The 16788-nt window shown below is 44.2% G+C and overlaps 1 protein-coding gene across 4 annotated transcripts in view; it reads right to left on the bottom strand.

Moving 5' to 3' along the window:
• Positions 1-16788, bottom strand: part of LOC115176393 (growth factor receptor-bound protein 10) — a 100870-nt gene that overhangs the window by 30839 nt on the left and 53243 nt on the right. For all 4 annotated transcript variants that reach the window (XM_029736413.1, XM_029736414.1, XM_029736411.1 and 1 more), the window contains 2 exons: positions 5658-5916; positions 4110-4242 (listed from right to left, as the gene is read on the bottom strand). In XM_029736413.1, coding sequence (XP_029592273.1) covers positions 4110-4242; positions 5658-5916 — 392 coding nt within the window. The remainder of the gene's footprint in view (positions 1-4109; positions 4243-5657; positions 5917-16788) is intronic.

Here is a 16788-nt window from a genome sequence, read left to right as displayed (position 1 = left end):
CCACCAGTGTCAAGTTCGCCCACTATGCCACCAATGTCAAGTTCGCCCACTATGCCACTCACTAACTGACTGAGTGGCTGCTTTTCCAAGCCTCTTACCTCACCATGTGTAAATATGCATCGCTACAGTAATGAGCTCAGAGGCTATTAACCATATTGCTCATCTCTCTCTCCACACACTCCTACTCCTCTTCTCCTTTCAGTGTGCGTGCCAGCTGCTGAGTTCACAGAAAGATTTAAAAGGATAAAGCGTTGCACACAAGGGAAGAGGCGGAGGGAGGGGAGGGGAGCGGGAGGTGAACCTGTGTCACCGGTGTGTCAACTTAACAACAGTCTAATAGAAACAGAAAGGAGGCTAAGCTACGGAGGACTAGGCACCAGGCATGACAGTGCAGTTTATTAACCCAGTAATAGGGCTGCAGCAGAGTTGCGTCACATGCGGTGTCGCTGCCGTGCTTAGACTTGTCCCTGATAGTGTGTGGTATGGGCTGGAACCCAGAGTCTGACTGCATGGTGATGGAGGCCCTTGGACTCTGTGCTGTGAGAGCCAGTTATGTGGTTTGCATCCATCCTGATTGATGACTTACTACAGAGCAGACATGACAGACAGACAGACAGGACTGGGACGGAGGGCGCTCAAGGTACAGACAGTACATTCAGATCTGCAGCTTCTGTCCAACCAGTGCCAACCCATGGACAACTCACATCAGATTAGCATACGTCCACTAATTACAGAAAAAATTGTGTCCAGATCAGTTGAAGACACAACACTAGGGACAGGGTGTCCAGGTCAGTCAGGCTGGCAGCATCAGGATCAGTTAGTATAGTGACTACTGGTTAGTCAAGACCCTCCATCTCCAGCCAGTTAACAGATCATGAAAGACCCTGCGCCACCAGGGTTGTCAAAACCAGCCAGTGAACATCCATCCGTCCATAACGAAACAAGTCAGTTATTTGTTAACACTACCATTTAAGAGCACAGCTGGGGTGAGACACAGTGAGAGCGAGAGAGAGAGCTAGGTCATTGACTGATACTTTGGGGGGGAGGCAAATGAAAATCATATGGGCATCGTGTAACAGATTGCGCAGTGATCCCTGACAGGCCAGCCGGCAGCGCAGCGTTCGCGTGCCTCCACTGCGCGGGGGCTGGGGAAGAGGAATGGGAGCCTGTCAGAAAGCGCCCAGAGGTCGGAAAATTCTGTAAACAGCTAAACTTCTCACCAGCCCTACTCCGGCAGCCAGCCAGGCCTCCAGGGTCGGCATGCAGGCAGGCAGGAAGGCAGAAAGACGGACGTACAGAGAGAGACGATTCTAGAGGGCAGGCACTGCATGCTGGGAGAGAAAAGCAGAGCCAGCTGTGGAGCAGGGCCCCTCTCTACGACCCCCAGCCTCACACGTGCACACACACACAGATGCACAAATGCTCTTACACACAAACACACAATGCAAAGGTTTATAGACAACATGTCTTTATCTCAGTATAGTGGGCCAATCACAAGCCGGAAAAACATGCTTTACAAACGCTGCATGTTCTAGCCAAAGGTACATAGTACCAAATAAATATATAGTTATTTTCCATCTCCATCTCCTGCATCTACAGACTACAGCTCATGACGCCAGTTCTTACAGACCAGGCCTGGTTTCAAATAGTATTTGTCTTCTGTCAAATACTTTCATTGAGCCTGCCTGAAGTGCCAGATTGGCGGGGCTTGCATTTTCCACGGGTTCAATTGAGCCAGGAAAGCTCTATCAAGCAGCTAAAAGTATTTGAAAAGAAAACGAATACACTTTGAACCCAGGGTCTGCTAATACAGACTCTGATACCCAGCGCCATAAAAGTCAAGTCAGGATTAGCCAGGGACATATTTATTCGAAATATACATCCCTTTTACAGTAATCTCGGCTCTGCTATAGTAATGACTAAGAGTGACTCTCTTCCAGGAAAGAGTTCACCGCAGCCTTCCCATCTCTTTCAACTAAGGGGGGGTGGTGGGCGTTGGCAATGTCATGGTCTCCAACCGAACATTTAAAGGCCGTCCTCTTGGCTGCAGAAACAAAATGTTGCAGTTTTAAAGCTAGTTTCCTGCAATTCTACACATTTTGCAATGGCTTATGCCATGTTCTTATGTTATCTGATGTTATCTTATGTTATCTGAGTGACTCAAAAATCAATGGGGACCCATGCCATGAAATGTTTTGAATTTTAGATTCTCCCTGTCTAGTTTTTATTTTGGTGATAGTAGTTCTCAAAGATGATCTTATTTAAAAACATATAGCTCCATGATCTTTTCTACATACTTTATATCTGGTTTTAGTCATTTAAGTTTACACTGAAAACTTTTTAACATCCTGAAAATGTGTTTTTAATAAAACAAAAAAACATATGCAGTACCAGTCAAAAGTTTGGACACACCTACTCATTCAAGGGATTTTCTTTTACTATTTTCTACATTGTAGAATAATAGTGAAGTGAAGACATCAAAATCATGGAATAATATAGTAACCAAAAAAATGTGAAACAAATCAAAATATACTTTAGATTCTTCAAAGTAGCCCCCCTTTGCCTTGATGACAGCTTTGCACACTCTTGGCATTCCGTCAACCAGCTTCACGAGGAATGCTTTTCCAATAGTCTTGAAGAAGTTCCTACATATGCTGAGCACTTGTTGGCTGCTTTTCTTTCACTCTGTGGTCCAACTCATCCCAAACCATATCAATTGGGTTGAGGTCAGGTGATTGTGGGGGTCAGGTCATCTAATGCAGCACTCCATCACCCTCATTCTTGATCAAATAGCCCTTACACACCCTGGAGGTGTGTTTTGGGTAATTGTCCTGTTGAAAAACAAATGATAGTCCCACTAAGCGCAAACCAGATGGGATGGCGTATCGCTGCAGAATGCTGTGGTAGCCATACTGGTTAAGTGTGCCTTGAATTCTAAATAAATCACAGTGTCACCAGCAAAGCAGCCCCACACCATCACACCTCCTCCTCGCTTCACGGTGGGAACCACACATGCAGAGAGCATCCGTTTACATACTCTGTGTCTCACAAAGACACAGCGGTTGGAGACAAAAATCTCAAATTTTGGAATAATCAGACCAAAGGACAGATTTTCACCAGTCTAATGTCTTTTGCTCGTGTTTCTTGGCCCATGCAAGTCTCTTCTTCTTACTGGTGTCCTTTAGTAGTGGTTTCTTTGCAGCAATTTGACCATGAAGGCCTGATTAATGCAGTCTCCTCTGAACAGCTGATGTTGAGATGTGTCTGTTACTGGAACTCTTTGAAGCATTTATTTGGGCTACAATCTAAGGTGCAGTTAACACTAATGAACTCTGTCTTCCTTTCCTGTGGCGGTCCTTATGAGAAACAGTTTTAATATAGCGCTTGACGGTTTTTACGACTGCACTTGAAGAACCTTTTAAAGTTATGGAAATGTTTCAGATTGACTGACCTTCATGACTTAAAGTAATGATGGACTGTCGTTTCTCTTTATACTTTTTTAAGCTGTTCTTGCCATAATATGTACTTTGTCTTTTACCAAATAGGGCTATCTTCTGTATCCCACCCCTACCTTGTCACAACTCAACTGATTGGCTCAAACGCATTAAGAAGGAAAGAAATCCCACAAATTAACAAGGCACACCAGTTAATTTAAATGCATTCCAGTTGACTACCTCATGAAGCTGGTTGAGAGAATGCCAAGAGTGTGCAAAGGTGTAATCAAGGCAAAGGATGGCTACTTTGAAGAATCTAAAATATATTTTGATTGACTAAACACTTTTTTGGTTACTACATGATTCCATATGTGTTATTTCATAGTTTTGATGTCTTCACTATTATTCTACAATGCAGAAAATAGTACAAATAAAGAAAAACCCTTGAATGAGTAGGTGTGTCCAAACTTTTGACTGGTACTGTATTTTGGAGTGGCGGCAACAATTCAGCAGAGGCAAACATAGGGGAAACACTGATTCTGATGAGAAATAAACCAAACTGCTGTGGTACTGTAAGATGTACGACACCATACTTTAGTGGCCATTTTCAAGAACAATCTTCATGGATAGCTAAGCTATCATAGTAAGAAGTGAAGAGAAGGGTCTCTGACTTACGTATGTGCCTGAGGGCTGACACGGAGGTAAGGACCCAGGGCTGAGGACAGGAGAGCCGGAGAGCTCAGGAAAGGGGTTGGGGATGGCTGGTAGAGAGGACGTCCGGAGCTGCTGCTCCTCTTCCTGCAGTCTCCTGAGAATCACAACATTCAGGGAGGACATTAACAAAGTGAGGGACAGGCACACACAGACATAAAAAGCTGTTATGAAGTAGATGAATGCAGATCATGAGAACATGAGAACAGTCTCCCCTAATAAAAACCCAATGCTTTGTGGCTGAGTATGAATAATGAATAATCCACGGTTTCACAGTGAGAGAGAGACTTCTGCCGAGCCGAGGCCTCATGCCCATTTCTCTCTGATCACTGCACTGTGAGCTGCCACACCACAGGAAGACTGCCAGCGTCCGAAGGAGCTGCTAATTACATGCAATATTCATCAAACCATTATTTAATGCAGTTTCAAGAGGAAAGTGCCCATTTCATAACCTGCTGCAAGAGCAACAGCCTGTTCATTCACTGTCTGCCTGTCAATAAGAAACCGACTAGGGTTGCGTCCCCAATGGCACCTTATTATTCCATTTATAGTGCATTACCTTTGACCAGGGCTTATAGGGCTCTGGTCAAAAGAAGTACACTAGGTAGGGAATAGGGTGCCATTTGGGATGCATCCCCTGACTGTCAATCAGAAACAGACTAGAGGTTGGCTTGGCTTTATCAGATGACTAGCATCTGAAGTGAACTGCAGCAGCCAGGCAGATAGCCATCATTAGCATCTCTCTACACTTTCTCCAAACCCAGGCGGGTAGGGGAGGGGAGGGGAGGGTAGGGGAGGGGAGTTCAGAAGGAGAAGTGTTTGATGTAGTTCCATGTGAGGCAGGAGCAGGGTGCTATTCGGAGGTCAGGACTGAATAATAAACTGAACCGTATCATTTCAATCTGACAGAATACACCAACAATACATCTCATTACCAGCCAGTGCCAAACGTTCTCTAGGGATCCAAAATAATGGATGATACAACTCTGACAGACCGTTTTAGATTTTATTAAGACCGGAGGTGAATAAAAGTTCCTCTCAGCTTATGGGAGTAGTTGACACCCTGTTTCTAGAATTAAAGAGAATTTTAACTTGGTCTCCCCCTCTGCTAAGCTATGTTAGGACAAGGGGAAAGTGACAGGGGGAGAATGGGTCACACAGAGATTGCAGATAGGCAAAACGATGAACTATAATAAGCACATATACCTATCCTCACAGAGCATACTGAGAACATGGTCCCTTGTTTAGATGTACATTGTTTAGATGGACCATGAGAACATGGTCCCTTGTTTCTGTACAGCACTTTGTGACATCAGCTGATGTAAGAAGGGCTTTATAAATCAATTTGATTGATTGATAGAGGACTTTTATCTATCAGGTGTGGGTGTGTTGTTTGTGGGTGCTCACCAACAGCATGCCAGATACACAACTTTGTCCAGTAAGTGCTGTGTGTGTGTGTGTGTGTGTGTGTGTGTGTGTGTGTGTGTGTTCGTGCCAACACAGTAGACATACCTGACGGCGAGGATGTGCATGGGCTGGGAGCGTCGGAGTCTCTGTTTGGGGGAGGTGGGGCTGTGCTGTAGCTCGCTGGTGGAGGTGTGGGTGTGGGGGGGCATGGGGGCGCTGCGGTGGTGGTTGCGGTGCACATGCACCTGGCCGTTGTGCTGCAGGAGGGGAACTGACTCAGACTGCACGCTGCTGCATGTAGAGTACAGGCTCTCGAACGAGGAGTTCATGTCATTCACCAGCGCCTCCAGGTCCACATCATCTTCTGTAGGGGGAGGAGGGAGAGACAAGGAGAGAGAGATAGGACAGAGAGAGAGAGTCTGTGTGTGATATTTAGAGACAGACACAAAGTGTGTGTGTGTGTGTGTGTGTTATATCATATGCACATCCCAAATATCTCTACGGCACCAAGTTGACCTCTACTGTTCACGTGCTTTATTCCTGCATGTAGGTTACATGTGTAAGAATCTACTTCTCTCAATACTTCATGCACACCTGTCATCACCAACCAAGTTTTGCAGTGTAGCTGCACACACACAAAAACCCTAACATGACGTAGCTTGATCATCATTACCAACCTGTCAGGCAGTGAAGCTAATTCACCTGTTGAAACACTCCCTAAGTTAACTACATGTTCATGTTATCAAGGCTCTCTGTATCTCTGGGGAAGACTAGAGAACAAGCCGAGACCTGTAGTCTCAATACTCCCATCCTTCAGCATAATCACTACTGGCCTCAGGGTAAGAGATCAAACCAGGCCATTGATTAAGAGGCACAGAGGTCACTCCCAGTGAGTCAATGGTGGATGGAAGTTTTGACAGTTCAGAGTTATGTCCCAAATGGCACCCTATTCCCTGTATAGTTCACAAGTTAAGGAATAGGGTGCCATTTGGGACTTAGTTAGTTTCATTACTGTGGGGGAGTGTCTGCAGGGCATGTCATCTCCTAATAATCATAATCTCTGAGACAATGGACAGCCAGTATTAGAAAACGACTGATATTTTCTCAAGTTTCCCCTTTTATTAGCCATTGCTATACTGCAGTTACCTATTTCACCGCTAGATGCTGCTCAAACTCTACCATGCAATTCAGGGCTTTGGATGTCCACTTTGGCAATTAGAATGTTCTGTACTGTATGCTATTGTTACCTGGCTGGGCCGGGGTAAGTGGAAAGACCAATGGAATTCTTCATTCATTTATTCTATGTTGTGGTTTTAATCAATCACTTTGAATGGTGAAATCCATAGCATGTGCAATAGGGCACACCACATTTTCTAAATGTTGCATCATGGCATCGATTTGCATACTATGGATTTGCAAGCCTAAATAGTATTAATATACATTAATACTCTGAAGGCTTTTCGACCCAAATCTTATAATTCCTTCATAATGAACCATTGTATGCATTTTCAAATGTAAAGCATGTAACTATAGCCTAATATTCAAACAAATAATGAGCCATTGAGAACAGTCCCCAGTATCTCCCCACAACCTATGCTGACCCAGTGATGCAGTCCCCCCCCCCCAATCCCCCCCTTATACAGAGCTGCAGCTGACAGACAGGCAGACTAACCTATGCCTTTTGAGGAACCTTTCCTGAAAAGGTGTCCCCTAACCAGCTGTATCACAGGTGCCTAATCTGTCAGTATTAATAGTCAGTGAGGTAAGCCCCTTCTCTACAAGATCCTGGAGAGTTAAAGACACACGTAGGCTTCAGAAGTGTACTGTACGATCTAAAATAGCTTTGTGTTAGGTGAATAGTATTAAAGTGTTTTGTAACAAGATAACATAAAGTTACTGATACCTAAGTAGTCAGGCATGTTGTCTACATGTCGTTACATGTGGGGGTGAAACTCTAGAAAGGAAGATCCAATCAAGATATTTGGGGGCGTGGTTGGATAATAGCCATACTAGATAGTCAACAATAAGCTTATGGCCCAATTTATTCGCTAGAACCGTGACAGGCAAACACTCACGCACACACAGACACACACCCAATTGGGCAACAGGGTCGGGATTATTTGTCTTTGAAAAAATTGCACTAGTGGAGCTTGGCAGAAGTTTTAGGGACATAAACATCTTTATTTATGCCCATCAAACAAGCAACAGTCACAGCAGGCCTGGCCCTACAATATTACTGCCATAAATTAGACACTTTTAAAATACCATGAAAGCAGACAGCAGCGTTCATCAATTACCTTTGGCTCTGGAGCACGAGGACAACAAGGCTAGCAGAGCCAGGGATTGAAGAATAAGATGGGATGGAAAGAGACGGGATGAGGATGAAGCATATGGACAACAAAGCGACCTTTCAGAGACTTTGGGTCATTGAAAAGAAAAGTCCCATGTAATATTATTATTAACAAGACAAGCACAGCCAGTGACAGGATGGCTATGAAGCACGAGGACAACAAGCATAGACAGGGATGGGAAGGGATGGAACGGGATGCTCGGGTTCAGGAACAGCAGAGGCTAGTGGGGCACAAGGCTAATAGAAGTCTGTCTGGAATAGAGCCAAGGTCAGGAGTAGAAGGTCTGGTCCGTCAGAAGGTAGATGCAGAGTCAGGGGAGCACTTGAAGGTTTAGACACTTAAGCAATAAGGCAAGAGGGGGTGTGGTATATGGCCAGTATACCATGCCTAAGGGATGTTCTTAGCATGACAAGTGCCTGGATACAGCCCTTAGCCGTGGTATATTGGCTATATACCACAAACCCGAGGCACCTTATTGCTATTATAAACTGGTTACCAACGTAATTAGAGTAGTAAAAATAAATGTTTTGTCATTCCAGTGGTATACGGTCTGATATACCACGGCTGTCAGTCAATCAGCATTCAGGGCTCGAACCACCCAGCTTATAATATCTAATAATAACTTCCATTACTGTCTGTTATAGGGCACCTGCTCATGTTTTCTCAAATGATGCATCTTTTTTACATCTCAAGTAGTCCCTGAATTCAGCTAGAGAGACTGGACTGTCTAAATGATGTTGTGACCACAATCACATCTTGTCTTGCAGCGAGATCTACCAGGAAAAGGAATTCTAGGAAAAGGAGTTCTACCAGGAAAAGGAATTATACAACTCCCTCCAGTGCCAGTGGCTAACACTAACCTGACATAAAATTGTCTCGCTAGTCTAGAGATCCGTCTCATGCAGAGGCAAGGAGAAAGAGAGAGAGAGAGGGCGCAGTTCAATTTCCTTAAATGGCTGTCATGCAATCTGAATACCTTATTAAGAGCAGTCATCTCACTCTCTGATTAAATCAATCAGCAGAATTTACATTTTGGATTGAGAACATCTCGTTCAGGTTTCAGGCTTATTTTGATATGGCTGAATAATACATCAGAACATTATAGCCTCTTAGAAAAAAATATAAACTATTAAAACCAAGACGTAAAAACAACTGATATTGGCATAAGATGGAGGGAATGATGGAACATAACTAACGGAATTGCAGTTAACAAAAATGTATGCTTAATCCAGTATAAACTAAAGTATATCATTTATTATACAAGAGACAAAATTCCCAAATTCTACAGCACAATGGCAGTGTCATGTCTTAAGTGTAAAACTAATAATGACTCAATAATCCATGCCTTCTGGGAATGGTAAAAGTTATGGGTGGAGTTAGAAAGTTGGCTGTCAGAGGTATTACAATATAAATGTACTTTAATCCATCTGTCTGTATCTATTTCAAGACATGGCACATGGCAGGGTGATACACGATGGGTTGGAGAATACTTTTCTCGTCAATCATCTTGAAAAAACGTATACTTAAAACTGGAAATCAACCAATCCTCAATCGTTAACACAATGGAAAGGTCAAATGCTTTATTGTCTAAATATTGAAAGTGCGTGGGCGACAGAGAGAAACAAAATGGTGCCGTTCGAATGCTGTCGTTTGTATGTGTATGTTTTGTATTGTCCCCCCAAAAATCTTATCGTACAAAAAACAATAATTATTTGTATAAAATAATATAATAGCCTACATACTATGCTGGGATCAAATGGTATTTGGTTTCTGTCAAATACTTTAGTTGCGCTTGACTGAGGTTGCCTAGCACAATGGAACCAATACAATAGTCCCAAAAGTGCAAACCCTGCCCATCCAAACGCTCAAAGTATTTGAAAGAAAACAAATTCTAATTGAACCCATGTCATACTCCTACTACAACTAAAAATATGCTCAGTCAGTCTAGCACAGCGTCAATCCAACTGTAACTCTGACAGCCCCTCACTGTCTCTCAATGAGACAACAACAAGTCACAGACAGATCCCTATTCAGGTTATTGTCTGTCTTATTCAGGGCCTGTCCTGTTTGTCTGTCCTGTTCCTTTTCCTCATATAGAACACTACTTTTGACCAGAGGCCATAGGGCTCTGGTCAAAAGTAGAGCACTACATAGGAAATAGGGTGCATTACCTAGGCAATAGGGTGCCAGTTGGGACACTTTGTCAGTACTGTAGGGGCCAAGCCGGGGCTGGCTGGTGGCAGGGCGTAGCGGTTAGCATAAAGCCCTCCATCACGACGGAATGGTTCCCCTGCTCTCTCTCAGCATTCCAGCTCGTCTGCTTCAACAGCCGAAGCTTCCCTTTTCACTGTCTATTATTCATTTGTAAAAGGGAAAAGACTGGCAAGCCCTGGTGATCACTCCATAAAAGCTGTTTGGGATGTTTCCGATGCTTAGCAGACCCTTATATGGACCAAATTCCATATGGCTTTTCTTTACAACCACTCAGGAATGTATGTATTCATTATAATCTTCCTATCTGAATTTCCCCCCCGCCCTTTCCCAATGTACTGCTGCTACACACACACCTACTAAACTAAAGGGAAATAATATGTGTGATAGTTTTTGTCTTGCTCTTATCAGGAGGTCGGGATAACAAATCAAAAAGTACTTTGGTAAGAGTGATGTGTTGTCAATTAGCATTCAAATGTGTAGAAAACAAAGGGGAGCTGGCATGGCTGGGCTGGAAGTCGGGAAATGGCACAGCATCCTTGGGATGTGACGAGGAGACCGGACGATAGGAAGACAACACAGGGAAAAATGGCCCACGTGAAAGGAATCAGCGGACCCATTCTTTCACGGTTCACTCAGATAGTCTTAACTGTACAGCGTGGTTCTACAGTGGCTAGGACAATACTGGGACAATACGGAGTGCCAGTACACACCCACTGAGGACAGGAGGGGTGGAGAAAAAGCAAAGCAAAAATCAAAGCCCAATCAGAATGAGCAGAAGCCTGTTCTTGGGAAACACTCAATCAGTTTAATCAGCGTATTTAATTTACATCAGCTACCATAATCTCAAAAGAACCACCCTCCTCACCACTAAAACCATGTCTTTCATGGTTTTAGTGGTGAGGAATACGTGATTGGATATTGCCTGTTCCAGATTTCATCAAAACCTGAGCGTCAGCCAGGGATACAAGCCAGGGCCTATGACTCTCAACAAAGCATCATTTTTTTAAACCTTTATTTAACTAGGCAAGTCCGTTAAGAACAAATTGTTATTTACAATCATGGCCTACCGGGTTAACTGTCTTGTTCAGGGGAAGAATGACAGATTTGAACCTTGTCAGCTCGGGGATTCAATCCAGCAACCTTACCAGTTATTGGCCCAAAGCTCTAACCACTATGGTTACCTGCCGCCCTAAAGGAATAACTTTCGGAACAGGACTTTGATACTTGAAATACAAGTTAACTTCTCAACTAGAAAGTGTATTATTGGAGCGCATTGGAACCATTGATAGGATGTATTACCTAGCAACTGTGCCAGTCTGGGTTTGGGGCTGGGGCAGACACACCCACACTTCCATCAGTCTTGTTTATCCCAAATGGCACCCTATGGCCCATAAGGCTCTGGTAAAAAGTAGTACACTATATAGGGAAGAGGGTGCCATTTGGAATACAGCCCTATGCTTCAGCCGTAGGTTATATTACTGTTTACCGGTAAACTACCAGAATGTTGGTATCTTTCAAGGATTTTATGTAATCAATCACAAGACATCTAGTGGCCGTGCTGGGTACTTCAGATTATCACAGGTCTCTAATTATCTCAGGTGTGAAATGATCTTTTTACATTACTTTTTTTTTGTCATTTAGCAGACACTCATCCAGAGCAATTTACAGTGGTGAATGCATACATTTTCATACTGGTCCCCGATGGGAATTGAACCCACATCCCTGGCATTGCAAGCACCATGCTCTACCAAGTGAGGCAGAAAGGACTCTGGCGTTACATGTAAAATTGATCAAATAATAAAATAAGATGACTTTAAAATAAAAAACACAATGAAAAACTTAGTGAATACTATTGGTGTTTAATATCAGGTTTTCAGCATGAAATATCCTGGTTTACACCTAATGTACACTGTATGTAGCCTGGAAACGGGGGCTCAGTCAATCTGTTGCTGTTGTCTTTCAACTTCTGGCGCATAAACAAAGTCGTTAAATATAAATTACACTGAACAAAAATATAAATGCAACATGCAACAATTAAAAGATTCTACTGAGTTACAGATCATATTATTTATTTTTATTTTTAATTTCACCTAGGTAGGCTAGTTGAGAACAAGTTCTCATTTGCAACTGCGACCTGGCCAAGATAAAGCATAGCAATTCGACACATACAACAACACAGAGTTACACATGGAATAAACAAAACATACAGTCAATAATGCAGTAGAACAAAATAAAACAAAAAGTCTATATACAGTGAGTGCAAATGAGGTAAGTTAAGGCAATAAATAGGCCATGGTGGCGAAGTAATTACAATATAGCAATTAAACACTGGAATGGTAGATGTGCAGAAGATGAATGTGCAAGTAGAGATAATGGGGTGCAAAGGAGCAAGATAAATAAATATATACAGTATGGGATGAGGTAGGTAGATAAATGGGCTGTTTACAGATGGGCTATGTACAGGTGCAGTGATCTGTGAGCTGCTCTGACAGCTAGTGCTTAAAGCTAGTGAGGGAGATATGAGTCTCCAGCTTCAGAGATTTTTGCAGTTCGTTCCAGTCATTGGCAGCAGAGAACTGGAAGGAAAGACGACCAAAGGAGGAATTGGCTTTGTGGGTGACCAGTGAGATATACCTGCTGGAGCGGGTGCTACGGGTGGGTGCTGCTATGGAGACCAGTGAGCTGAGATAAGGCAGGGCTTTACCTAGCAGAGACTTGTAGATAACCTGTAGCCGGTGGGTTTGGCGACGAGTATGAAGCGAGGGCCAACCAACGAGAGCGTACAGGTTGCAATGGTGGGTAGTGTATGGGGCTTTGGTGACCAAACGGATGGCATTGTGATAGACTGCATCCAGTTTGTTGAGTAGAGTGTTGGAGGCTATTTTATAGATGACATCACCGAAGTCGAGGATCGGTAGGATGGTCAGTTTTACGAGGGTATGTTTGGCAGCATGAGTGAAGGATGCTTTGTTGCGATATAGGAAGCCGATTCTAGATTTAATTTTGGATTGGAGATACTTAATGTGAGTCTGGAAGGAGAGTTTACAGTATAACCAGACACCCAGGTATTTGTAGTTGTCCACGTATTCTAAGTCAGAGCCGCCCAGAGTAATCTGTTTGTTAACTTGGCTTTCGAAGACCTGAGAAAGACAGGGTAGCATAGATATAGGTCTGTAGCAGTTTGGGTCTAGAGTGTCACCTTTGAAGAGGGGGATGACCGCGGCAGCTTTCCAATCTTTGGGAATCTCAGACGATACGAAAGAGAGGTTGAACAGGCTAGCAATAGGGGTTGCAAACAATTTCGGCAGATCATTTTAGAAAAAGAGGGTCCAGATTGTCTAGCCTGGCTGATTTGTATGGGCCTTTCAGAACATCAGCTATCTGGATTTGGGTGAAGGAGAAATGGTGGGGGCTTTGGCGGGTTGCTGTGGAGAGTGCCGGGCAGTTGACCGGGGTACAGGTAGCCAGGTGGAAAGCATGGCCAGCCGTAGAGAAATGTTTATTGAAATTCTCAATTATAGTGGATTTATCAGTGGTAAGAGTGTTTCCTAGCCTCAGAGCAGTGGGCAGCTGGGAGGAGGTGCTCTTATTCTCCATGGACCTTAGTGTCCCAGAACCTTTTAGAGTTAGTACTACAGGATGCAAATTTTCTAACTGCCTGTGTATATTTGTTCCTAACTTCCCTGAAAAGTTGCATATCACGAGGGCTATTCGATGCTAATGCAGAACGCCACAGGATGTTTTTGTGCTGGTCAAGGGCAGACAGGTCTGGAGTGAACCAAGGACTATATCTATTCCTAGTTCTACGTTTTTTTGAGTGGGGCATGCTTATTTAAGATGGTGAGGAAGGCACTTTTAAAGAATAGCCAGGCATCATCTACTGACGGGATGAGGTCAATGTCATTCCAGGATACCCCAGCCAGGTCGATTAGAAAGGCCTGCTCGCAGAAGTGTTTTAGGGAGCGTTTGACAGTGATGAGGGGTGGTCGTTTGGTCGCAGACCCATTACGGATGCAGGCAATGAGGCAGTGATCGCTGAGATCTTGATTGAAAACAGCAGAGGTGTATTTGGAGGGCGAGTTAGTTAGGATGACATCTATGAGGGTGCCTGTGTTTACGGATTTGGGGTTGTACCTGGTAGGTTCATTGATAATTTGTGTGAGAGATTGAGGGCATCAAGCTTAGATTGTAGGATGGCCGGGGTGTTAAGCATGTCCCAGTTTAGGTCACCTAGTAGCACGAGCTCAGAAGATAGACGGGGGCAATCAATTCACGTATGGTATCGAGGGCACAGCTGGGGGCAGAGGGAGGTCTATAGCAAGCAGCAACAGTGAGAGACTTGTTTCTGGAAAGGTGAATTTTTAGAAGTAGAAGCTCGAATTATTTGGGTACAGACTTGGATAGTAATACAGAACTCTGCAGGCTATCTTTGCAGTAGAATGCAACACCGCCCCCTTTGGCAGTTCTATCTTGGCGGAAAATGTTATCGTTAGTGATGGAGATTTCAGGGTTTTTGGTGTTTTTTTCTAAGCCAGGATTCAGACATGGCTAAGACTTCTGGGTTGGCAGAGTGTGCTAAAGCAGTGAGTAAAACAAACTTAGGGAGTAGGCTTCTAATGTTAACATGCATGAAACCAAGGCTTTTACGGTTACAGAAGTCAACAAATGAGAGCACCTGGGGAGTGGAGCTAGGCACTGCAGGACCTGGATTAACCTCCACATCACCAGAGGAACAGAGGAGAAGTAGGATAAGGGTACGGCTAAAGGCTATACGAACTGGCCGTCTAGCACGTTTGGAACAGAGAGTAAAAGGAGCAGGTTTCTGGGCACGATAGCATAGATTCAAGGCATAGTGTACAGACAAAGGTAAGGTAGGATGCGAGTACATTGGAGGTAAACCTAGGCATCGAGTAATGATGAGAAAGATATAGTCTCTAGAGACGTTTAAACCAGGTGATGTCATCGCATATGTAGGAGGTGGAACAACATGGTTGGTTAAGGCATATTGAGCAGGGCTAGAGGCTCTACAGTGAAATAAGACAGTAATCACTAACCAGGACAGTAATGGAAGAGGCATATTGATATTAGAGAGAGGCATGCGTAGCCAAGTGAACATATGGGTCCAGTGAGTGGTTGGGCTGACTGGGGACACGGCGATTCAGACAGTTAGCAGGCCGATACTAACAAGCTAACAGTTAGTAGGCCGGGGCTAAACAAGCTAGCAGTTAGCAGACCGGGGCTGACAAGCTAGTAGTTAGCAGACCGGGTTAGCAAGCAAGCAGTTGGCAGACCGGGGCTAGCAGTTAGCTGACCGAGGCAGGCAAGCTAGCAGTTAGCAGACTGGGTTAGCAAGCAAGCAGTTGGCAGACCGGGGATAGCAGTTAGCAGACCGGGGCAGGCAAGCTAGCAGTTAGCAGACCGGGGCTAGCAAGCTAGCCTTTGGGAGACGTCGCGATGGGGGTGGGTCTGTTTTTACCTCTTCGTGCGGTGACATCGATAGACCAGTCATGGAATTAGTAGGGTTCCAAGTAGCTCTAGGTAGCTAGTAGGCCGCGGTTAGCAGAATGGGCCTTCAGCGGACGTCGCGCCTGAGGGGCCTGTTGGAATCCTCGGGCAGATTATGTCGGTATTCCAGTCGTAGAGGATCGGCGGGGTACCGTGCCCCGTACCGGCAGTAGAAGGGGTCCGGATATTGTAGCCCAGGAGTGGGCTTCGGTGGTAGCACAGGAGCCCTGGCCGGGCTAGCTTCAGGCTAATTGGTGCTTGCTCCGGGATGGAAACGCTAGCCAGGAGTAGTCACCCGGGATTACGGTTAGCTAGTTGCGAAGATCCAGATGAAATTGTTCAAAGTTTGCGGTAGGAAACTGGGGATATGGGGGGAAAAAAATAAATAATAATAATAATAGGTCCGTTATGCTCTGGTTTGAGTCACGTTGTTCGAACTGGCGAGAGCTTTCCGAGCTAAAGGTTAGCTGATGACCGCTAGCAATGGTTTGCTGACTGATAGCTGGTAGGTAGTTAGCTGGCTAGCTTCAGTTGAGGGATTCCAGATCAGAAGTAAATAGAAATACTTTAGAAAAAAACTGATCCACGCCACATTGGGTGAGGCGGGTTGCAGGAGAGTATTTAGAAGTTGAGGTTTAGGAAAATATTTTTAAAAGATATGTAAGAAAAAGATGTAAAAAGATATATGCAAGGGACACGACAGGACAAAGACAAAGAGGTCTGACTGCTACGCCATCTTGGATGACTAGAAAATCAGTCAATTGAAATAAATTCATTAGGCCCTAATCTATGGATTTCACATGAATGGGAATACAGATATGCATCTTTTGGTCACAGATACCTTCAAAAATATTGTATTTCTGTGCATTCGGAATGCCTTCGATAAAATCCAATTGTGTTCATTCTCCGTAGCTTATGCCTGCCCATACCATAACCCCACCGCAACCATAGGGCACTCTGTTCACAACGTTGACATCAGAAAACCGCTCGCCTATACGACGCCATACACATGGTCTGCGGTTATGATGTACTTCCAAATTATGTAAAATGATGGAGGCAGCTTATGGTAGAGAAATCATTAACATTAAATTCTCTGGCAACAGCTCTGGTGGACATTCCTGCAGTTAGCATGCCAATTGCCAGCTCCCTCAAACATCTGTGGCATT

The sequence above is a fragment of the Salmo trutta genome, chromosome 37 (assembly GCF_901001165.1).
Source record: "Salmo trutta chromosome 37, fSalTru1.1, whole genome shotgun sequence".
NCBI lineage: Eukaryota > Metazoa > Chordata > Actinopteri > Salmoniformes > Salmonidae > Salmo > Salmo trutta.
The sequence above is the reverse complement of the archived record's forward strand: the minus strand, read 5'-3'. Positions and strand labels throughout refer to the sequence as shown.